Genomic DNA, 25,710 nt, shown 5'->3' with positions numbered 1-25,710 from the left:
TATGCATACATACATGCGTGTGTATATATACATACATACATGTACGTATACATACATGTACATGTATGTATACATATACATGTATGTATGTATACATATACATACACGTACATGTATGTATACATACATACACGTATGTATACATACACGTACATGTACGTATATGTATACGTACATGTACGTATATGTATACGTACATGTATGTATACGTACATGTATACGTACATGTATGTATACGTACATGTATATGTACATGTATGTATACGTACATGTACGTATACATATACGTACATGTACGTATACATATACGTACATGTACGTATACATATACGTACATGTACGTGTACGTGTATGTATACGTATACATACGTGTACGTGTATGTATACGTATACATACGTGTACGTGTATGTATACGTATACATACGTGTACGTGTATGTATACGTATACATACATGTACGTGTATGTATACGTATACATACATGTACGTGTATGTATACGTATACATACATGTACGTGTATGTATACATACATGTATGTGTATGTATACGTATACATACATGTATGTGTATGTATACGTATACATACATGTATGTGTATGTATACGTACATACATGTATGTGTATGTATACGTACGTATGTATATGTATACGTACATACATGTATATGTGTGTACGTACGTACATACATGTATGTGTACGTACGTGCAGATGTGTGTACGTACATACATACATGTATATGTATGTGTGTATATATACATACATACATGCGTGTGTATATATGCATACATACATGCATGTGTATATATACATACATGCATACATACATGTATGTGTATATATATATATGCATACATACATGTATGTGTATATATATATATACACATACATACATGTATATATATATATACACACACATACATACATGTATAATACGTATACACATATATATGTATACATATACAATGGGAGATCCTCTTTTCAGTGTGGCGCTAACATGGTAAAAGCAACTTGTTTTGTCTATCTAGCGCGTACGCTAACACCATAGCAGTGACTCTAACGCTGTCCAATCCCCATACTTCGCCCCGCCCCGCCCCCTGTGAGGCTCTTACCAAGTGCACTTGACTGTCAACGGGCACCAAAGCGAAGCGGGCGTATACAAAGGCCTCCCCGCTCGCACGCCGGGGGTCCCATTGGGTTGCGCTGCTACAATGAATGTAAATTCTTTCCTCCACGTTCGCCGACCGGCCAGCGCGGCTTTGTTTTCCCGCCGCCGTGCCGACAGCGGGCGCGGCCTCGACTTTCCAGGCGAGCGTCGGCGCCGACCCGCGCGCCGACCTCAAGGGCTCCGTCTTGCAAAATCTCAATCTGTGAGCGAAAAAGGCTCGTCGGACTTCATTTTCTCTGGGAGGCGGTGACCCCAGCAGTGGCTCCGCCCCCTCCTCCGCCTGTAATTATAGTATAAATAACACCACAATATTAAACAGACACACGCATAGTCTTGTACGTTAGTATCTATACAATATATGGAATGGACATACAAACTTAGTTACAGTAGCAAAAAAACAGGCAATTTATACTAGCAATGTTTCCGTGTACTCTATAATGGTTTTTTGTGTTACAGTACTATCAAATGAAACTAACGTGCATCTTTTTTTCCCCCCGTATAATATATCCAGTACCAGTTTTTGCTGTCGGTCACGAAAGGAGCGTCGCATTTTGTTTTTTTTTTAATATTTCTTTTCCCACAAAGGAGCTGTTTTTTTATGTGACGTGTAATTGTATTCATGTGCTTGTAATTTTCCCGAGGTCTATTTTTTTTAAAATTTTATTTGGATTACCCCGCATTATGTGTTCCAAATGGAACTTTTACTTGACGTGGTTAATCATTTCAAAGTTGAATTTGTGATTTTTTAAATTTTTTTTTTCATCCCAACAAAATGTTACTGTTACTTTTTATGGAGTCGTCATGCTGAACGTTTAATTTATTTATTTGATGCAACATCCATTAAGGATTTGTTATTACTGCGTTTTTAGGTTGACAAAATCGCAATTTTTTTTTGTCGGGGAAAAACGTGGGATGTCCTTTTTAATGCCTTTAAAATATGTTTTTTTTTTTTGTCTATTCGTATCACCACCACCACCATCATCATCATCATCACACCATCATCATCATCATCCTCACCTTAACAGTGTTCTCTCCCAGCAATGAAGGAAAACCACCGTGAAAAATAAAAAAAAAAAAACCACAAAACTATACTCGGTTGAATGTAATAATGAGGAAACAAAGTTGTACATAATGTGTAAAAAGAAAAGTTTCTAATCATGTTTATTTTCTATGCACTTTTTTTATTTAAGTGATAGTTTAAATAATAAACATGTCTCCTTTATGCCTTTTTGCTGATTTCCTTTTTTTAGCCATTTAAGGCAAAAAATTCCAAACTATTGTCGTAAATGCAAATGCGGGTTTTTCCAGCCATAATGTTTTTCCCCGCCTTTTTATTTTAACACTTTAAATGAACATCTGTTGCCTAATGAATCCACAAAAGTTCACCGCTACACTCTTTTTACTTTGTTCTTTTTTTCCGCTCCATCTGCGCTGGCTTTGTTTATCGACGGTAAACTACAACGCGCATTGTTAGGATTTTTTTTACGCCGTATTTGCTTGTAAAACACGTCAAAATGTGCTTATTTGAGTGCCAAGAAAATCTATCTTAACTCACGGCTAGTTTTAGAAGACACCGTGCATACGAGTCCATATTAAGAGAACTCTAGAAAAGACAAATGTAATATTTTTGATCTCAAAATGGTCAATACGTGCTATGTTTTCAACTGCTCCAACACGAACTAATTTTTTTCCCCCATCGAGATGCAAGAATTGAGCACATAGAAGAAAGTGGCCAATTGGTAAGTAGCCTATTCTGTTGTTTTGATCCAAACATTTTACTGAAGATGACTTTGACTAAGTTACAAATGTCTTGTTGCCAATGAAAAGTAGTTAAAATGGGAATTGAAACAAGCCAAAAGAAAAAAAATTATTTGTTTGTCATTTGCTATGCTTGCTTATAGAATTAAGAGATGGAAATGTAATTATCATTGAGTAATTGTCCAAGATCTAATGTTTCTTCCATGTTGGGCACTATATAGATTTTTTGGGACTATTTTTAGCGTGGATTTCTCTTTTCTATAGCGTCATTTGGCCTCTAAAAATGGTATTGGTTTCAATAATGCAATAGATAACAGTGACAAAAGTTCTATATTTTGTAACCTTCCCAATAGTTTAAAGTTAGTTGCTATATAGTTCCAGATTCTTCCATGTTGGGCACTATATAGATTTTTTTTGACTAACTTTTTTAATGTGGACTACCCTTTTCTATAGAGTCATTTGCCCTCTAAAAACGGTATCGATTTCAATAATGCAAAAGATAATGGTTACGAAAATTATATATATTTTTTTAACCTTCCCAATAGTTTAAAGTTAGTTGCTATAGTCCCAGATTCTTCCATGTTGGGCACTATATAGTTTTTTTTGACTAACTTTTTTTAGTGTGAACCACTCTTTTCTATAGTCATTTGCCCTCTAAAAAGGGTATTGTTTCAATAATGCCAAAGATAACAGTTACAAAAGTTATACACCTATTTTAACCTTCCCAATAGTTTAAAGTTAGTTGCTATAGTCCCAGATTCTTCCATGTTGGGCACTATATCAAATTTTTTTGACTAACTTTTTTTAGTGTGGACTACTCTTTTCTATAGTAATTTACCCTCTAAAAACGGTATTGGTTTCAATAATGCAAAAGATAACAGTTACAAAAGTTATATATATTTTTTAACCTTCCCAATAGTTTAGATTTAGTCTTGGTATAAAGTGGTCAACATTGGCATACCATGACAGATGATCATTTTGTGCATAGCTGCATTTTTTTCCCCAGACATGACATAATGTTTCCCTCCTTCCCTCTGCATTAGTTTTTCACCCCAGGAAATATTTTCTCTCTCTCTCCTCCCCTCTCCCCTTTTTGTCCTCCACCCACATTGGACGAGCCAAGTACCCAAAGCGGCGCCTAATTGGATTTCATGACATTTCCTCTCAATTCGCCAACTTCAGCGGCTCGCTAACATCGGTAAGTTCACTTTTTTTTTCAACTAATGCATGAATGTACTTACCAGGAGATGCTTTTGTTGCTGTTTAGAGGAAGTAGATGATTGGACGCTGCAGATAAGGCTGCAAGGGAAGAAGAAAAAAATGTTTACTTAAGTCCTGTAAATGCATAACAAACAGCAATCATTGGGAGTAAAACGTCTAGAAAAATAACAAAACTACACTTTGGCTGTTTGTTAGGATTCTTATCATTTGTAATCAGATTTTTTTTAGGGTATTTTGGTGTTTTTCAGGCGCTTTGAGTTACACAGAGGTAAAAAAAAGCAGTATACAAATACTTTTTCAGTTCGCACAATGTTAAATTATGACAAAATCATGAAATAAGAAGCGCAAAATAAGAAGTTGTCAGCATTTTTCCAAATCTTTACAAGTCATCAAAGACACGTCGGCTTCTTCGTGCCTCATTAGCGAGAAGCTCAACATTATTCTTTCCCGTAAACCTGCGAGAGCGATGGGCGAAATCTGGGAAGTGAGCCAAAACGTCAAACCTTTGACTTTTGGATGGGACTTGCTTGTTTCTGAGTCAGCTGTCTGCTATTCCACTTCATTACAAACATCTGCTAAGAAACCAGTGTTATGATTCCTTGTTTTCGGTTTTTGGAGGCTTCAGTAATGGCAGGCAATTTCAAAGATATCCATCTAGGGCACATGTGTCAAAGTGGTGGCCCGGGGGCCAAATCTGGCCCGCCGCATCATTTAGTGTGGCCCGCGAAAGTAAATCATGAGTGCCGACTTTCTGATCAAATTTCCTGATTTTCCCCCTTTTAAATCAACAATTGTCATCTTTTAATCATTTTTTTCTGTGTTTTTAGTTCAAAAATCATTTTGTAAAATCTAAAAATATATAAAAAAGCTCAAATAAACTTTGTTTTAGATCTATAAAAAATGAATATTCAGGGATTTTAATCCAGTTCTTTTAATCCATTTATATTAAAAAAATCTAAATATTATATCTAAAATGGTCCACGTGAAATCAAGTTGACGTTAAAGCGGCCCGCGAACCAACCCGAGTCTGACACCCCGGATCTAGGGGATGTATAACACAACCCCCTACTACCACCACTACCACTACTACTGCTGTGTTTTATAATCCTCTGCGCCTGAACACATTTTAACTTATACTGTGGAAAATATGCTCATTGTATTCTTTGACCATGCTTGTAAATGAAAACCACTGCATCTTTTCCCCATTTCAATCAGTAAAAATGCCATTCATCTGTTTCAGATTTGCCTCAAAACCTGGGTGCCCAGTCGCCGTGCAATGACAACGCTTAGGAGGCTCTCCTTGCCTCCAGTCCTGGTCTTGGTCCTCCTGCGGGCGCACCCTTGCGCTCCGCTGGAGGACAACAAGATTCCCCCCAGCCTGTGCCAGGGCCACCCCGGCGTCCCGGGTTCGCACGGAGTTCACGGCAACCCCGGTCAGCCCGGGAGGGACGGACGGGACGGGAGAGATTCTGCGCCCGGGGAGAAGGGCCAAAAGGGGGATGTGGGAGAGTCAGGTACCAAATCACACACTTTTCTGTACTAACACGCGCACTTCCAATCAATGGCCTATCTTGAAATTTGTTTCAATTAGTAGTAGTAGTAGTAGTAGTAGTAGTAGTAGTAGTAGTAGTAGTAGTAGTAGTAGGGGATTGTGTTATACATACACTATATCAAGGGTGTCAGACTTGAGTTGGTTCGCGGGCCGCATTAATGTCAACTCGATTTCATGTGGGCCGGACCATTTTAGATATTAAAAGAACCGGATCAAAAGTCCTGAATATTCCATTTTTTATAGATCTAAAAACATGTTTATTTGAGCTTTTTTTTCTTAGTAAGGGAAAATCTCTTTTAATCATTATGTTCCATATTAAAGTGGAAAAGAGAAATTATTTTTATTTATTTTTAGATTTTACAAAATGATTTTTGAACTAAAAACACAAAGAAAAACGGATGAAAAAATTGCAATTATTGATTAAAAAGGGGGAAAATCAGGAAATATAATATACTCCATCTATAATTTTCATTTGAATTTGATCCTAAAACAGAAAGTTTTGATTGACTTTCCCGGGCCACACAATATGATGCGGAGGGCCAGATTTGGCCTCCGGGCTGCCACTTTGACACCTGTGCACTAGATAGACCTGTAGTAGTAATAGTATTAGTCGGGTTTTGTGTTATACAATGACTAGTTGGAGCTGTAGTGGTCGTAGTACTAGTAGCAGGGGATTGTGTTATACATACACTAGATGGAGCTGTAGTAGTTGTAATTCTAGTAGTAGGGGATTGTGTTAAACATACACTAGATGTAGCTGTAGCTGTAGTAGTACTCGTAGTAGTAGGGGATTGTGTTATCCATACACTAGATGGAGCTGTAGTAGTGGTAGGGGATTGTGTTGTACATACCCAAGATGGAGCTGCAGTAGTCGTAGTAGTAGTCGTAGAAGTCAGGGATTGTGTTGTACATACATTAGATAGAGCTGCAGCTGTAGTAGTACAAGTAGTAGTCGTCCTAGTACGGTTTGTGTAATACATACACTAGATGGATCTGTAAAAATAGTAGTAGTAGTAGTAAGGATTGTGTTATATATACATACACACACTAGATGAAGCTGTAGTAGTAGTAATTGTGGTTAGAGGTTGTGTTGTTCATCAACCAGATGGAGCTGTGCTAAAGGCAATTTCATACAATGACGTAGCAATATTGATTGACACAAGGCACACTTTTAGTTGCGTCTTATAGTGCGGAAAATACGTCATCACGCCCCTGTACCCCACAGGCGAGACGGGCGAGCGAGGCCTGGCCGGAGACAGAGGCGAACGCGGAGAAATGGGCCACAAGGGCGAGGCGGGACAGTGCGCAGTGGCCCCTAAATCGGCCTTTGCCGCCAAAGTCTCCGAAGGCCGCAACTTGCCGCTGGCGGCGGGCGAGCCGGTCACCTTCGACAAGATCCTGCTCAACGAGCAGGACGACTACAACGCGGAGACGGGTCGCTTCACGTGCAAAGTCCCCGGCGTCTACTACTTTGCCGTCCACGCCACGGTGTACCGCGCCAGCCTGCAGTTCGACCTGGTGAAAAACGGACACGCCGTGGCGTCCTACTTCCAGTTTTTCGGCAACTGGTCCAAGCCGGCGTCGCTGTCGGGGGGTTCCCTGCTGCGTTTGGTCCCCGGGGACCAGGTGTGGGTCCAGATGGCTCTGGGGGAATACAACGGGTTCTACTCCAGCAGCAAGACGGACAGCACCTTCAACGGCTTTCTGGTCTACTCAGACTGGAAAAACTCTGCCGTGTTTGCGTGAGTCCTCGAAACTCGCCGTGGACTATTTTAACCTTCTCTTATTTCCTAATGTCTAATTCTAACAGTGGCGGTCCGTGCATTTTCTAGCGACACCTTCAGCGAATCAATCCAACCCTCAAAAACTACTTTATGGCTATAAAACCTCTACTACAGCTACAGCTGCGACACATAAAAAATAATCAATAATAACCTCCTACAATATCGACGCTTGTTTAATGCAGCAGAGCCTGCAGAACTGATTATGAAAGCCTTGAGGCAGATTTCTGACCCTGGCAACAAATAATGGCTGAAATGTGATTGGTTAAATGCTTCAATATGAAAACACATCTGGAAGCAGTGTAACCAGGGGGAAAAGCAATGACAGGAAGCTAACAGACCATTTGGAATTATTTAAAAAGTATTGATGGACAAAATATAATATATGATTCAGATATTTCTTAGGCCAGCAGAGCAGGCCTTGAAGGCCCTGACGACCCGCCACTGAATTCTAATGTCTGATGCCGGTCGATATGTAGGCCGCGTTATACAAAACGTGGCTAGACGGACTACTAAGGTCACATTTTGTCATGGTATTGAAAGTGTGTTTTTATATTCATGGTCAAAAATGCACTAAAATCGTGGTTATTACGACAATATTTTAAGGAGCAGCGGGATGGTGTCTCTCTCTATTCGTGCTGGTGCGTTCATGCAAATAAAGTTAAAGTGGTTTAAGGCTTTGTGATGGGGAGTTTTGAGTGATTGTTAACTGAAAGCGCGGGCTGACTCGGCGCACATTTTCAAGAGTTTTCCAAGCCTGCTGTGACACCAGGAAATTGCGGCCGTTATACCCAAGGAATATTTTCCGTTTTAAAGGGCGAAATGAGAAAAGCAGTGACAAAGTGAGACTGGCACTCACTGGGCGATCACTTTCAATGGGTTTCATCTTCAAGGCAAGTGAACTTATTTTTACTTTCTAAAAAAAAGACCTTAAAGACCTTAAAAAACGACCAAGTATAGTAAGGCTTTTTTCGTCAAAACAACATAGTATAGTAAGGCTTTTTTCTTAAAAAACGACATAGTATAGTAAGGCTTTTTTCGTAAAAAAACGACATAGTATAGTAAGGCTTTTTTTCGTAAAAAAACGACATAGTATAGTAAGGCTTTTTTTCTTAAAAAACGACATAGTATAGTAAGGCTTTTTTTCTTAAAAAACGACATAGTATAGTAAGGCTTTTTTCGTAAAAAAACGACATAGTATAGTAAGGCTTTTTTTCTTAAAAAACAACATAGTATAGTAAGGCTTTTTTCGTTAAAAAAACGACATAGTATAGTAAGGCTTTTTTTCTTAAAAAACGACATAGTATAGTAAGGCTTTTTTTCTTAAAAAACGACATAGTATAGTAAGGCTTTTTTTCTTAAAAAACGACATAGTATAGTAAGGCTTTTTTTCTTAAAAAACGACATAGTATAGTAAGGCTTTTTTCGTAAAAAAACGACATAGTATAGTAAGGCTTTTTTTCGTAAAAAAATGACATAGTATAGTAAGGCTTTTTTTCTTAAAAAACGACATAGTATAGTAAGGCTTTTTTTCATAAAAAAACGACATAGTATAGTAAGGCTTTTTTCGTTAAAAAAACAACATGGTATAGTAAGGCTTTTTTTCTTAAAAAACGACATAGTATAGTAAGGCTTTTTTTCTTAAAAAACGACATAGTATAGTAAGGCTTTTTTCGTAAAAACAACAACATAGTATAGTAAGGCTTTTTTTCTTAAAAAACGACATAGTATAGTAAGGCTTTTTTTCTTAAAAAACGACATAGTATAGTAAGGCTTTTTTTCTTAAAAAACGACATAGTATAGTAAGGCTTTTTTTCTTAAAAAACGACATAGTATAGTAAGGCTTTTTTTCTTAAAAAACGACATAGTATAGTAAGGCTTTTTTTCGTAAAAAAACGACATAGTATAGTAAGGCTTTTTTCGTAAAAACGACATACTATAGTAAGGCTTTTTTTCTTAAAAAACGACATAGTATAGTAAGGCTTTTTTTCTTAAAAAACGACATAGTATAGTAAGGCTTTTTTCGTAAAAAAACGACATACTATAGTAAGGCTTTTTTTCTTAAAAACGACATACTATAGTAAGGCTTTTTTTCTTAAAAAACGACATAGTATAGTAAGGCTTTTTTTCTTAAAAAACGACATAGTATAGTAAGGCTTTTTTTCTTAAAAAACGACATAGTATAGTAAGGCTTTTTTTCTTAAAAAACGACATAGTATAGTAAGGCTTTTTTTCTTAAAAAACGACATAGTATAGTAAGGCTTTTTTCGTAAAAAAACGACATAGTATAGTAAGGCTTTTTTTCGTAAAAAAACGACATAGTATAGTAAGGCTTTTTTTCTTAAAAAACGACATGGTATAGTAAGGCTTTTTTTCTTAAAAAACGACATAGTATAGTAAGGCTTTTTTCGTAAAAAAACGACATAGTATAGTAAGGCTTTTTTTCTTAAAAAACGACATATTATAGTAAGGCTTTTTTCGTTAAAAAAACGACATAGTATAGTAAGGCTTTTTTTCTTAAAAAACGACATAGTATAGTAAGGCTTTTTTTCTTAAAAAACGACATAGTATAGTAAGGCTTTTTTTCTTAAAAAACGACATAGTATAGTAAGGCTTTTTTTCGTAAAAAAACGACATAGTATAGTAAGGCTTTTTTTCGTAAAAAAACGACATAGTATAGTAAGGCTTTTTTTCTTAAAAAACGACATAGTATAGTAAGGCTTTTTTTCTTAAAAAACGACATAGTATAGTAAGGCTTTTTTTCTTAAAAAACGACATAGTATAGTAAGGCTTTTTTTCTTAAAAAACGACATAGTATAGTAAGGCTTTTTTTCTTAAAAAACGACATAGTATAGTAAGGCTTTTTTCGTAAAAACAACAACATAGTATAGTAAGGCTTTTTTTCTTAAAAAACGACATAGTATAGTAAGGCTTTTTTTCTTAAAAAACGACATAGTATAGTAAGGCTTTTTTTCTTAAAAAACGACAAAGTATAGTAAGGCTTTTTTTCTTAAAAAACGACATAGTATAGTAAGGCTTTTTTTCTTAAAAAACGACATAGTATAGTAAGGCTTTTTTTCGTAAAAAAACGACATAGTATAGTAAGGCTTTTTTCGTAAAAACGACATACTATAGTAAGGCTTTTTTTCTTAAAAAACGACATAGTATAGTAAGGCTTTTTTTCTTAAAAAACGACATAGTATAGTAAGGCTTTTTTCGTAAAAAAACGACATACTATAGTAAGGCTTTTTTTCTTAAAAACGACATACTATAGTAAGGCTTTTTTTCTTAAAAAACGACATAGTATAGTAAGGCTTTTTTTCTTAAAAAACGACATAGTATAGTAAGGCTTTTTTTCTTAAAAAACGACATAGTATAGTAAGGCTTTTTTTCTTAAAAAACGACATAGTATAGTAAGGCTTTTTTTCTTAAAAAACGACATAGTATAGTAAGGCTTTTTTCGTAAAAAAACGACATAGTATAGTAAGGCTTTTTTTCGTAAAAAAACGACATAGTATAGTAAGGCTTTTTTTCTTAAAAAACGACATGGTATAGTAAGGCTTTTTTTCTTAAAAAACGACATAGTATAGTAAGGCTTTTTTCGTAAAAAAACGACATAGTATAGTAAGGCTTTTTTTCTTAAAAAACGACATATTATAGTAAGGCTTTTTTCGTTAAAAAAACGACATAGTATAGTAAGGCTTTTTTTCTTAAAAAACGACATAGTATAGTAAGGCTTTTTTTCTTAAAAAACGACATAGTATAGTAAGGCTTTTTTTCTTAAAAAACGACATAGTATAGTAAGGCTTTTTTTCGTAAAAAAACGACATAGTATAGTAAGGCTTTTTTTCGTAAAAAAACGACATAGTATAGTAAGGCTTTTTTTCTTAAAAAACGACATAGTATAGTAAGGCTTTTTTTCTTAAAAAACGACATAGTATAGTAAGGCTTTTTTTCTTAAAAAACGACATAGTATAGTAAGGCTTTTTTTCTTAAAAAACGACATAGTATAGTAAGGCTTTTTTTCTTAAAAAACGACATAGTATAGTAAGGCTTTTTTCGTAAAAAAACGACATACTATAGTAAGGCTTTTTTTCTTAAAAACGACATACTATAGTAAGGCTTTTTTTCTTAAAAAACGACATAGTATAGTAAGGCTTTTTTTCTTAAAAAACGACATAGTATAGTAAGGCTTTTTTTCTTAAAAAACGACATAGTATAGTAAGGCTTTTTTTCTTAAAAAACGACATAGTATAGTAAGGCTTTTTTTCTTAAAAAACGACATAGTATAGTAAGGCTTTTTTCGTAAAAAAACGACATAGTATAGTAAGGCTTTTTTTCGTAAAAAAACGACATAGTATAGTAAGGCTTTTTTTCTTAAAAAACGACATGGTATAGTAAGGCTTTTTTTCTTAAAAAACGACATAGTATAGTAAGGCTTTTTTCGTAAAAAAACGACATAGTATAGTAAGGCTTTTTTTCTTAAAAAACGACATATTATAGTAAGGCTTTTTTCGTTAAAAAAACGACATAGTATAGTAAGGCTTTTTTTCTTAAAAAACGACATAGTATAGTAAGGCTTTTTTTCTTAAAAAACGACATAGTATAGTAAGGCTTTTTTTCTTAAAAAACGACATAGTATAGTAAGGCTTTTTTTCGTAAAAAAACGACATAGTATAGTAAGGCTTTTTTTCGTAAAAAAACGACATAGTATAGTAAGGCTTTTTTTCTTAAAAAACGACATAGTATAGTAAGGCTTTTTTTCTTAAAAAACGACATAGTATAGTAAGGCTTTTTTTCTTAAAAAACGACATAGTATAGTAAGGCTTTTTTCGTAAAAAAACGACATAGTATAGTAAGGCTTTTTTTCTTAAAAAACGACATAGTATAGTAAGGCTTTTTTCGTAAAAAAACGACATAGTATAGTAAGGCTTTTTTTCTTAAAAAACGACATAGTATAGTAAGGCTTTTTTTCTTAAAAAACGACATAGTATAGTAAGGCTTTTTTCGTAAAAAAACGACATAGTATAGTAAGGCTTTTTTTCTTAAAAAACGACATAGTATAGTAAGCCTTTTTTCGTAAAAAAAACAACATAGTATAGTAAGGCTTTTTTTCTTAAAAAACGACATAGTATAGTAAGGCTTTTTTTCTTAAAAAACGACATAGTATAGTAAGGCTTTTTTCGTAAAAAAACGACATAGTATAGTAAGGCTTTTTTTCTTAAAAAACGACATAGTATAGTAAGGCTTTTTTCGTAAAAAAACGACATAGTATAGTAAGGCTTTTTTTCGTAAAAAAACGACATAGTATAGTAAGGCTTTTTTTCTTAAAAAACGACATAGTATAGTAAGGCTTTTTTCGTAAAAAAAACGACATAGTATAGTAAGGCTTTTTTTCGTAAAAAAACGACATAGTATAGTAAGGCTTTTTTTCTTAAAAAACGACATGGTATAGTAAGGCTTTTTTTCTTAAAAAACGACATAGTATAGTAAGGCTTTTTTCGTAAAAAAACGACATAGTATAGTAAGGCTTTTTTTCTTAAAAAACGACATATTATAGTAAGGCTTTTTTCGTTAAAAAAACGACATAGTATAGTAAGGCTTTTTTTCTTAAAAAACGACATAGTATAGTAAGGCTTTTTTTCTTAAAAAACGACATAGTATAGTAAGGCTTTTTTTCTTAAAAAACAACATAGTATAGTAAGGCTTTTTTTCGTAAAAAAACGACATAGTATAGTAAGGCTTTTTTTCGTAAAAAAACGACATAGTATAGTAAGGCTTTTTTTCTTAAAAAACGACATAGTATAGTAAGGCTTTTTTTCTTAAAAAACGACATAGTATAGTAAGGCTTTTTTTCTTAAAAAACGACATAGTATAGTAAGGCTTTTTTTCTTAAAAAACGACATAGTATAGTAAGGCTTTTTTTCTTAAAAAACGACATAGTATAGTAAGGCTTTTTTTCTTAAAAAACGACATAGTATAGTAAGGCTTTTTTTCTTAAAAAACGACATAGTATAGTAAGGCTTTTTTTCTTAAAAAACGACATAGTATAGTAAGGCTTTTTTTCTTAAAAAACGACATAGTATAGTAAGGCTTTTTTTCTTAAAAAACGACATAGTATAGTAAGGCTTTTTTTCGTAAAAAAACGACATAGTATAGTAAGGCTTTTTTCGTAAAAACGACATACTATAGTAAGGCTTTTTTTCTTAAAAAACGACATAGTATAGTAAGGCTTTTTTTCTTAAAAAACGACATAGTATAGTAAGGCTTTTTTCGTAAAAAAACGACATACTATAGTAAGGCTTTTTTTCTTAAAAACGACATACTATAGTAAGGCTTTTTTTCTTAAAAAACGACATAGTATAGTAAGGCTTTTTTCGTAAAAAAACGACATAGTATAGTAAGGCTTTTTTTCGTAAAAAAACGACATAGTATAGTAAGGCTTTTTTTCTTAAAAAACGACATGGTATAGTAAGGCTTTTTTTCTTAAAAAACGACATAGTATAGTAAGGCTTTTTTTCTTAAAAAACGACATAGTATAGTAAGGCTTTTTTTCTTAAAAAACGACATAGTATAGTAAGGCTTTTTTTCTTAAAAAACGACATAGTATAGTAAGGCTTTTTTTCTTAAAAAACGACATAGTATAGTAAGGCTTTTTTTCTTAAAAAACGACATAGTATAGTAAGGCTTTTTTCGTAAAAAAACGACATACTATAGTAAGGCTTTTTTTCTTAAAAACGACATACTATAGTAAGGCTTTTTTTCTTAAAAAACGACATAGTATAGTAAGGCTTTTTTTCTTAAAAAACGACATAGTATAGTAAGGCTTTTTTTCTTAAAAAACGACATAGTATAGTAAGGCTTTTTTTCTTAAAAAACGACATAGTATAGTAAGGCTTTTTTTCTTAAAAAACGACATAGTATAGTAAGGCTTTTTTCGTAAAAAAACGACATAGTATAGTAAGGCTTTTTTTCGTAAAAAAACGACATAGTATAGTAAGGCTTTTTTTCTTAAAAAACGACATGGTATAGTAAGGCTTTTTTTCTTAAAAAACGACATAGTATAGTAAGGCTTTTTTCGTAAAAAAACGACATAGTATAGTAAGGCTTTTTTTCTTAAAAAACGACATATTATAGTAAGGCTTTTTTCGTTAAAAAAACGACATAGTATAGTAAGGCTTTTTTTCTTAAAAAACGACATAGTATAGTAAGGCTTTTTTTCTTAAAAAACGACATAGTATAGTAAGGCTTTTTTTCTTAAAAAACGACATAGTATAGTAAGGCTTTTTTTCGTAAAAAAACGACATAGTATAGTAAGGCTTTTTTTCGTAAAAAAACGACATAGTATAGTAAGGCTTTTTTTCTTAAAAAACGACATAGTATAGTAAGGCTTTTTTTCTTAAAAAACGACATAGTATAGTAAGGCTTTTTTTCTTAAAAAACGACATAGTATAGTAAGGCTTTTTTCGTAAAAAAACGACATAGTATAGTAAGGCTTTTTTTCTTAAAAAACGACATAGTATAGTAAGGCTTTTTTCGTAAAAAAACGACATAGTATAGTAAGGCTTTTTTTCTTAAAAAACGACATAGTATAGTAAGGCTTTTTTTCTTAAAAAACGACATAGTATAGTAAGGCTTTTTTCGTAAAAAAACGACATAGTATAGTAAGGCTTTTTTTCTTAAAAAACGACATAGTATAGTAAGCCTTTTTTCGTAAAAAAAACAACATAGTATAGTAAGGCTTTTTTTCTTAAAAAACGACATAGTATAGTAAGGCTTTTTTTCTTAAAAAACGACATAGTATAGTAAGGCTTTTTTTCGTAAAAAAACGACATAGTATAGTAAGGCTTTTTTTCTTAAAAAACGACATAGTATAGTAAGGCTTTTTTCGTAAAAAAACGACATAGTATAGTAAGGCTTTTTTTCGTAAAAAAACGACATAGTATAGTAAGGCTTTTTTTCTTAAAAAACGACATGGTATAGTAAGGCTTTTTTTCTTAAAAAACGACATAGTATAGTAAGGCTTTTTTCGTAAAAAAACGACATAGTATAGTAAGGCTTTTTTTCTTAAAAAACGACATATTATAGTAAGGCTTTTTTCGTTAAAAAAACGACATAGTATAGTAAGGCTTTTTTTCTTAAAAAACGACATAGTATAGTAAGGCTTTTTTTCTTAAAAAACGACATAGTATAGTAAGGCTTTTTTTCTTAAAAAACAACATAGTATAGTAAGGCTTTTTTTCGTAAAAAAACGACATAGTATAGTAAGGCTTTTTTTCGTAAAAAAACGACATAGTATAGTAAGGCTTTTTTTCTTAAAAAACGACATAGTATAGTAAGGCTTTTTTTCTTAAAAAACGACATAGTATAGTAAGGCTTTTTTTCTTAAAAAACGACATAGTATAGTAAGGCTTTTTTTCTTAAAAAACGACATAGTATAGTAAGGCTTTTTTTCTTAAAAAACGACATAGTATAGTAAGGCTTTTTTCGTAAAAACAATAACATAGTATAGTAAGGCTTTTTTTCTTAAAAAACGACATAGTATAGTAAGGCTTTTTTTCTTAAAAAACGACATAGTATAGTAAGGCTTTTTTTCTTAAAAAACGACATAGTATAGTAAGGCTTTTTTTCTTAAAAAACGACATAGTATAGTAAGGCTTTTTTTCTTAAAAAACGACATAGTATAGTAAGGCTTTTTTTCGTAAAAAAACGACATAGTATAGTAAGGCTTTTTTCGTAAAAACGACATACTATAGTAAGGCTTTTTTTCTTAAAAAACGACATAGTATAGTAAGGCTTTTTTTCTTAAAAAACGACATAGTATAGTAAGGCTTTTTTCGTAAAAAAACGACATACTATAGTAAGGCTTTTTTTCTTAAAAACGACATACTATAGTAAGGCTTTTTTCGTAAAAAAACGACATAGTATAGTAAGGCTTTTTTCGTAAAAAAACGACATAGTATAGTAAGGCTTTTTTTCGTAAAAAAACGACATAGTATAGTAAGGCTTTTTTTCTTAAAAAACGACATGGTATAGTAAGGCTTTTTTTCTTAAAAAACGACATAGTATAGTAAGGCTTTTTTTCTTAAAAAACGACATATTATAGTAAGGCTTTTTTCGTTAAAAAAACGACATAGTATAGTAAGGCTTTTTTTCTTAAAAAACGACATAGTATAGTAAGGCTTTTTTTCTTAAAAAACGACATAGTATAGTAAGGCTTTTTTTCTTAAAAAACGACATAGTATAGTAAGGCTTTTTTTCGTAAAAAAACGACATAGTATAGTAAGGCTTTTTTTCGTAAAAAAACGACATAGTATAGTAAGGCTTTTTTTCTTAAAAAACGACATAGTATAGTAAGGCTTTTTTTCTTAAAAAACGACATAGTATAGTAAGGCTTTTTTTCTTAAAAAACGACATAGTATAGTAAGGCTTTTTTTCTTAAAAAACGACATAGTATAGTAAGCCTTTTTTCGTAAAAAAAACAACATAGTATAGTAAGGCTTTTTTTCTTAAAAAACGACATAGTATAGTAAGGCTTTTTTTCTTAAAAAACGACATAGTATAGTAAGGCTTTTTTCGTAAAAAAACGACATAGTATAGTAAGGCTTTTTTTCTTAAAAAACGACATAGTATAGTAAGGCTTTTTTCGTAAAAAAACGACATAGTATAGTAAGGCTTTTTTTCGTAAAAAAACGACATAGTATAGTAAGGCTTTTTTTCTTAAAAAACGACATAGTATAGTAAGGCTTTTTTTCTTAAAAAACGACATAGTATAGTAAGGCTTTTTTTCTTAAAAAACGACATAGTATAGTAAGGCTTTTTTTCTTAAAAAACGACATAGTATAGTAAGGCTTTTTTTCTTAAAAAACGACATAGTATAGTAAGGCTTTTTTTCTTAAAAAACGACATAGTATAGTAAGGCTTTTTTTCTTAAAAAACGACATAGTATAGTAAGGCTTTTTTTCTTAAAAAACGACATAGTATAGTAAGGCTTTTTTTCTTAAAAAACGACATAGTATAGTAAGGCTTTTTTTCTTAAAAAACGACATAGTATAGTAAGGCTTTTTTTCTTAAAAAACGACATAGTATAGTAAGGCTTTTTTCGTAAAAAAACGACATAGTATAGTAAGGCTTTTTTTCGTAAAAAAACAACATAGTATAGTAAGGCTTTTTTTCTTAAAAAACGACATAGTATAGTAAGGCTTTTTTTCTAAAAAAACGACATAGTATAGTAAGGCTTTTTTTCTTAAAAAACGACATAGTATAGTAAGGCTTTTTTTCTTAAAAAACGACATAGTATAGTAAGGCTTTTTTTCTTAAAAAACGACATAGTATAGTAAGGCTTTTTTTCGTAAAAAAACGACATAGTATAGTAAGGCTTTTTTTCGTAAAAAAACGACATAGTATAGTAAGGCTTTTTTTCTTAAAAACGACATACTATAGTAAGGCTTTTTTTCTTAAAAAAAGACATAGTATAGTAAGGCTTTTTTTCTTAAAAAACGACATAGTATAGTAAGGCTTTTTTTCTTAAAAAACGACATAGTATAGTAAGGCTTTTTTTCTTAAAAAACGACATAGTATAGTAAGGCTTTTTTTCTTAAAAAACGACATAGTATAGTAAGGCTTTTTTTCTTAAAAAACGACATAGTATAGTAAGGCTTTTTTCTTAAAAAACGACATAGTATAGTAAGGCTTTTTTTCTTAAAAAACGACATAGTATAGTAAGGCTTTTTTTCGTAAAAAAACGACATAGTATAGTAAGGCTTTTTTTCTTAAAAAACGACATAGTATAGTAAGGCTTTTTTTCTTAAAAAACGACATAGTATAGTAAGGCTTTTTTCGTAAAAAAACGACATAGTATAGTAAGGCTTTTTTTCTTAAAAAACGACATAGTATAGTAAGGCTTTTTTTCTTAAAAAACGACATAGTATAGTAAGGCTTTTTTCGTAAAAAAACGACATAGTATAGTAAGGCTTTTTTTCGTAAAAAAACGACATAGTATAGTAAGGCTTTTTTTCTTAAAAACGACATACTATAGTAAGGCATTTTTTCGTAAAAAAACGACATAGTATAGTAAGGCTTTTTTTCTTAAAAAACGACATAGTATAGTAAGGCTTTTTTTCTTAAAAAACGACATAGTATAGTAAGGCTTTTTTCGTAAAAAAAACAACATAGTATAGTAAGGCTTTTTTTCTTAAAAAACGACATAGTATAGTAAGGCTTTTTTTCTTAAAAAACGACATAGTATAGTAAGGCTTTTTTCGTAAAAAAACGACATAGTATAGTAAGGCTTTTTTTCTTAAAAAACGACATAGTATAGTAAGGCTTTTTTCGTAAAAAAACGACATAGTATAGTAAGGCTTTTTTTCTTAAAAAACGACATAGTATAGTAAGGCTTTTTTTCTTAAAAAACGACATAGTATAGTAAGGCTTTTTTCGTTAAAAAAACGACATAGTATAGTAAGGCTTTTTTCGTAAAAAAAACGACATAGTATAGTAAGGCTTTTTTTCTTAAAAACGATATAGTATAGTAAGGCTTTTTTTCTTAAAAAACGACATAGTATAGTAAGGCTTTTTTTCTTAAAAAAGACATAGTATAGTAAGGCTTTTTTTCTTAAAAAACGACATAGTATAGTAAGGCTTTTTTTCTTAAAAAACGACATAGTATAGTAAGGCTTTTTTTCTTAAAAAACGACATAGTATAGTAAGGCTTTTTTTCTTAAAAACGACATACTATAGTAAGGCTTTTTTCGTAAAAAAAACGACATAGTATAGTAAGGCTTTTTTTCTTAAAAAACGACATAGTATAGTAAGGCTTTTTTTCTTAAAAAACGACATAGTATAGTAAGGCTTTTTTTCTTAAAAAACGACATAGTATAGTAAGGCTTTTTTTCTTAAAAAACGACATAGTATAGTAAGGCTTTTTTTCTTAAAAAACGACATAGTATAGTAAGGCTTTTTTTCTTAAAAAACGACATAGTATAGTAAGGCTTTTTTTCTTAAAAAACGACATAGTATAGTAAGGCTTTTTTTCTTAAAAAACGACATAGTATAGTAAGGCTTTTTTCGTAAAAAAACGACATAGTATAGTAAGGCTTTTTTTCTTAAAAAACGACATAATATAGTAAGGCTTTTTTTCTTAAAAAACGACATAGTATAGTAAGGCTTTTTTTCTTAAAAAACGACATAGTATAGTAAGGCATTTTTTCGTAAAAAAACGACATAGTATAGTAAGGCTTTTTTTCTTAAAAAACGACATAGTATAGTAAGGCTTTTTTTCTTAAAAAACGACATAGTATAGTAAGGCTTTTTTCGTAAAAAAAACAACATAGTATAGTAAGGCTTTTTTTCTTAAAAAACGACATAGTATAGTAAGGCTTTTTTTCTTAAAAAACGACATAGTATAGTAAGGCTTTTTTCGTAAAAAAACGACATAGTATAGTAAGGCTTTTTTTCTTAAAAAACGACATAGTATAGTAAGGCTTTTTTTCTTAAAAAACGACATAGTATAGTAAGGCTTTTTTCGTAAAAAAAACGACATAGTATAGTAAGGCTTTTTTCGTAAAAAAAACGACATAGTATAGTAAGGCTTTTTTTCTTAAAAACGATATAGTATAGTAAGGCTTTTTTTCTTAAAAAACGACATAGTATAGTAAGGCTTTTTTTCTTAAAAAAGACATAGTATAGTAAGGCTTTTTTTCTTAAAAAACGACATAGTATAGTAAGGCTTTTTTTCTTAAAAAACGACATAGTATAGTAAGGCTTTTTTTCTTAAAAAACGACATAGTATAGTAAGGCTTTTTTTCTTAAAAACGACATACTATAGTAAGGCTTTTTTCGTAAAAAAAACGACATAGTATAGTAAGGCTTTTTTTCTTAAAAAACGACATAGTATAGTAAGGCTTTTTTTCTTAAAAAACGACATAGTATAGTAAGGCTTTTTTTCTTAGAAAACGACATAGTATAGTAAGGCTTTTTTTCTTAAAAAACGACATAGTATAGTAAGGCTTTTTTTCTTAAAAAACGACATAGTATAGTAAGGCTTTTTTTCTTAAAAAACGACATAGTATAGTAAGGCTTTTTTTCTTAAAAAACGACATAGTATAGTAAGGCTTTTTTTCTTAAAAAACGACATAGTATAGTAAGGCTTTTTTTCTTAAAAAACGACATAGTATAGTAAGGCTTTTTTCGTTAAAAAAACGACATAGTATAGTAAGGCTTTTTTCGTTAAAAAAACGACACAGTATAGTAAGGCTTTTTTTCTTAAAAAACGACATAGTATAGTAAGGCTTTTTTTCTTAAAAAATGAAATAGTATAGTAAGGCTTTTTTTCTTAAAAAACGACATAGTATAGTAAGGCTTTTTTCGTAAAAAAACGACATAGTATAGTAAGGCTTTTTTTCTTAAAAAACAACATAGTATAGTAAGGCTTTTTTCGTAAAAAAAAACGACATAGTATAGTAAGGCTTTTTTTCGTAAAAAAACGACATAGTATAGTAAGGCTTTTTTTCTTAAAAAACGACATAGTATAGTAAGGCTTTTTTTCTTAAAAAACGACATAGTATAGTAAGGCTTTTTTTCTTAAAAAACGACATAGTATAGTAAGGCTTTTTTTCTTAAAAAACGACATAGTATAGTAAGGCTTTTTTTCTTAAAAAACGACATAGTATAGTAAGGCTTTTTTTCTTAAAAAACGACATAGTATAGTAAGGCTTTTTTTCTTAAAAAACGACATAGTTTAGTAAGGCTTTTTTCGTAAAAAAAACGACATAGTATAGTAAGGCTTTTTTTCTTAAAAAACGACATAGTATAGTAAGGCTTTTTTTTCTTAAAAAACGACATAGTATAGTAAGGCTTTTTTTCTTAAAAAACGACATAGTATAGTAAGGCTTTTTTTCTTAAAAAACGACATAGTATAGTAGGCTTTTTTTCTTAAAAAACGACATAGTATAGTGAGGCTTTTTTTCTTAAAAAACGACATAGTATAGTAAGGCTTTTTTTCTTAAAAAACGACATAGTATAGTAAGGCCTTTTTTTCTTAAAAAACGACATAGTATAGTAAGGCTTTTTTTCTTAAAAAACGACATAGTATAGTAAGGCTTTTTTTCTTAAAAAACGACATAGTATAGTAAGGCTTTTTTTCTTAAAAAACGACATAGTATAGTAAGGCTTTTTTTCTTAAAAAACGACATAGTTTAGTAAGGCTTTTTTCGTAAAAAAAACGACATAGTATAGTAAGGCTTTTTTTCTTAAAAAACGACATAGTATAGTAAGGCTTTTTTTCTTAAAAAACGACATAGTATAGTAAGGCTTTTTTTCTTAAAAAACGACATAGTATAGTAGGCTTTTTTTCTTAAAAAACGACATAGTATAGTGAGGCTTTTTTTCTTAAAAAACGACATAGTATAGTAAGGCTTTTTTTCTTAAAAAACGACATAGTATAGTAAGGCTTTTTTTCTTAAAAAACGACATAGTATAGTAAGGCTTTTTTTCTTAAAAAACGACATAGTACAGTAAAGCTTTTTTTCTTAAAAAACGACATAGTATAGTAAGGCTTTTTTTCTTAAAAAACGACATAGTATAGTAAGGCTTTTTTTCTTAAAAAACGACATAGTATAGTAAGGCTTTTTTTCGTAAAAAAAAACGACATAGTATAGTAAGGCTTTTTTTCTTAAAAAACGACATAGTATAGTAAGGCTTTTTTTCTTAAAAAACGACATAGTAAGGCTTTTTTTCTTAAAAAACGACATAGTATAGTAAGGCTTTTTTTCGTAAAAAAACGACATAGTATAGTAAGGCTTTTTTTCTTAAAAACGACATACTATAGTAAGGCTTTTTTTCGTAAAAAAAACGACATAGTATAGTAAGGCTTTTTTCGTAAAAAAAACGACATACTATAGTAAGGCTTTTTTTCGTAAAAAAACGACATAGTATAGTAAGGCTTTTTTTCTTAAAAAACGACATAGTATAGTAAGGCTTTTTTTCGTAAAAAAACTACATAGATTAGTAAGGCTTTTTTTCTTAAAAAACGACATGGTATAGTAAGGCTTTTTTTCTTAAAAAAGACATGGTATAGTAAGGCTTTTTTTCTTAAAAACGACATACTATAGTAAGCCTTTTTTTCTTAAAAAACGACATACTATAGTAAGCCTTTTTTTCTTAAAAAACGACATAGTATAGTAAGGCTTTTTTTTTGCGGAAAACGACATAGTATAGTAAGGCTTTTTTCGCGAAAAACGACATAGTATAGTAAGGCTTTTTTCGTTAAAAAAAACATAGTATAGTAAGGCTTTTTTTTCGCAAAAAACGACATAGTATAGTAAGGCTTTTTTTCTTAAAAAAGACATGGTATAGTAAGGCTTTTTTTCTTAAAAACGACATACTATAGTAAGGCTTTTTTTCTTAAAAAACGACATAGTATAGTAAGGCTTTTTTTCTTAAAAAACGACATAGTATAGTAAGGCTTTTTTCGTAAAAAAACGACATAGTATAGTGTTGGAATAATCATTATTATAAATGTGTTTGCAATGCTTACTTAGGAATAGAAAGCCTTATTATAAACATGCTTACTATATTAATCAATATATTTGCTTATTAGGAATAGTAATGCTCATCCTGAATGTGTAACAATATTAAACAATATATATATGTGTTGAACGCTGTGCTTTTATGTTAGAGTTATTGGCATTAATAAAAGCCATTTTAATGCATGCCTTGCTAAAGTAAGGACTGGTTCACATCAAGAGGACAGGGAATGGCCATGGGCATGGAGAGGTCTCACAACAATTGCTCTTGGGAACTGCGAACTGTTTTCGGCTTCGGAGGACTCACGACAGGTGCTCTTGGGGAACTGAGGACTGTTTACGGCTTCGGAAGATGGTCTCACAACAAGCGCTCTTGGGAACCAAGGACTGTTTCGGGAAGATTCGACAGGACCTACAATTGTTTTGATAACTGTGCAAAATTGTTGTGAGACTCTACGAATGTTTAGACTTCTGTGGGGCATGGCGTTAAAACCTTATGAATAAATAAGCGAAACGGACTTCGAGTTGTTAGAATAATCTTGACCGGACGAGCGGAAGGATGTATTCTCTTCTTGCAAGAATTAAATGGTGATGTGACTACAGATGCCTATTTTATTGAAAGCTGAATTGGAAATACCTAAGGATAAACATACAATTGGATGAACCTAACATTATGGTAAGGCTTTTTTTTCTTAAAAAACGACATAGGATAGTAAGGCTTTTTTTCTTAAAAAACGACATAGTATAGTAAGGCTTTTTTTCTTAAAAAACGACATAGTATAGTAAGGCTTTTTTTCTTAAAAAACGACATAGTATAGTAAGGCTTTTTTTCTTAAAAAACGACATAGTATAGTAAGGCTTTTTTTCGTAAAAAAAAACGACATAGTATAGTAAGGCTTTTTTTCTTAAAAAACGACATAGTATAGTAAGGCTTTTTTTCGTAAAAAAACGACATAGTATAGTAAGGCTTTTTTTCGTAAAAAAACGACATAGTATAGTAAGGCTTTTTTCATAAAAAAACGACATAGTATAGTAAGGCTTTTTTTCTTAGAAAACGACATAGTATAGTAAGGCTTTTTTTCTTAAAAAACGACATAGTATAGTAAGGCTTTTTTTCTTAAAAAACGACATAGTATAGCAAGGCTTTTTTTCTTAAAAAACGACATAGTATAGTAAGGCTTTTTTCGTAAAAAAAACGACATAGTATAGTAAGGCTTTTTTTCGTAAAAAAACGACATAGTATAGTAAGGCTTTTTTTCTTAAAAACGACATAGTATAGTAAGGCTTTTTTTCTTAAAAAACGACATAGTATAGTAAGGCTTTTTTTCTGAAAAAAAACGACATAGTATAGTAAGGCTTTTTTTCTTAAAAAATGACATAGTATAGTAAGGCTTTTTTTCTTAAAAAACGACATAGTATAGCAAGGCTTTTTTTCTTAAAAAACGACATAGTATAGTAAGGCTTTTTTCGTAAAAAACGACATCGTATAGTAAGGCTTTTTTTCTTAAAAACGACATACTATAGTAAGGCTTTTTTTCTTAAAAAACGACATAGTATAGTAAGGCTTTTTTCGTAAAAAAACGACAGTATAGTAAGGCTTTTTTCGTAAAAAAACGACATAGTATAGTAAGGCTTTTTTTCTTAAAAACGACATACTATAGTAAGGCTTTTTTTCTTAAAAAACGACATAGTATAGTAAGGCTTTTTTTCTTAAAAAACGACATAGTATAGTAAGGCTTTTTTTCTTAAAAAACGACATAGTATAGTAAGGCTTTTTTTCTTAAAAAACGACATAGTATAGTAAGGCTTTTTTTTCTTAAAAAACGACATAGTATAGTAAGGCTTTTTTCGTAAAAAAACGACATAGTATAGTAAGGCTTTTTTTCGTAAAAAAACGACATAGTATAGTAAGGCTTTTTTCGTAAAAAAAACGACATAGTATAGTAAGGCTTTTTTTCGTAAAAAAACGACATAGTATAGTAAGGCTTTTTTTCTTAAAAACGACATACTATAGTAAGGGTTTTTTTCTTAAAAAACGACATAGTATAGTAAGGCTTTTTTTCTTAAAAAACGACATAGTATAGTAAGGCTTTTTTTCTTAAAAAACGACATAGTATAGCAAGGCTTTTTTTCTTAAAAAACGACATAGTATAGCAAGGCTTTTTTTCGTAAAAAACGACATAGTATAGTAAGGCTTTTTTCGTAAAAAAACGACATGGTATAGTAAGGCTTTTTTCGTAAAAAAACGACATAGTATAGTAAGGCTTTTTTTCGTAAAAAAACGACATAGTATAGTAAGGCTTTTTTTCTTAAAAACGACATACTATAGTAAGGCTTTTTTTCTTAAAAAACGACATAGTATAGTAAGGCTTTTTTTCTTAAAAAACGACATAGTATAGTAAGGCTGTTTTTCTTAAAAAACGACATAGTATAGCAAGGCTTTTTTTCTTAAAAAACGACATAGTAGAGCAAGGCTTTTTTTCTTAAAAAACGACATAGTATAGTAAGGCTTTTTTCGTAAAAAAACGACATGGTATAGTAAGGCTTTTTTCGTAAAAAAACGACATAGTATAGTAAGGCTTTTTTTCTTAAAAACGACATACTATAGTAAGGCTTTTTTTCTTAAAAAACGACATAGTATAGTAAGGCTTTTTTTCTTAAAAAACGACATAGTATAGTAAGGCTTTTTTTCTTAAAAAACGACATAG

At 31.1% G+C, this 25,710-nt stretch overlaps 1 protein-coding gene across 1 annotated transcript; it reads left to right on the top strand.

Moving 5' to 3' along the window:
• Positions 1-2,887: 2,887 nt before the first annotated feature.
• c1qtnf5 (C1q and TNF related 5) lies at positions 2,888-8,163 on the top strand. The gene is made up of 4 exons (XM_077611363.1): positions 2,888-2,905; positions 4,048-4,122; positions 5,386-5,659; positions 6,923-8,163. The coding sequence occupies exons 3-4, from the start codon at positions 5,422-5,424 to the stop codon at positions 7,441-7,443; spliced, it is 759 nt and encodes a 252-aa protein (XP_077467489.1). The 5' UTR covers positions 2,888-2,905; positions 4,048-4,122; positions 5,386-5,421; the 3' UTR covers positions 7,444-8,163.
• Positions 8,164-25,710: the final 17,547 nt, after the last annotated feature.

Source organism: Stigmatopora argus, chromosome 10 (genome assembly GCF_051989625.1).
Source record: "Stigmatopora argus isolate UIUO_Sarg chromosome 10, RoL_Sarg_1.0, whole genome shotgun sequence".
In the NCBI taxonomy this organism is placed as follows: Eukaryota; Metazoa; Chordata; class Actinopteri; order Syngnathiformes; family Syngnathidae; genus Stigmatopora; species Stigmatopora argus.
The sequence above is the reverse complement of the archived record's forward strand: the minus strand, read 5'-3'. Positions and strand labels throughout refer to the sequence as shown.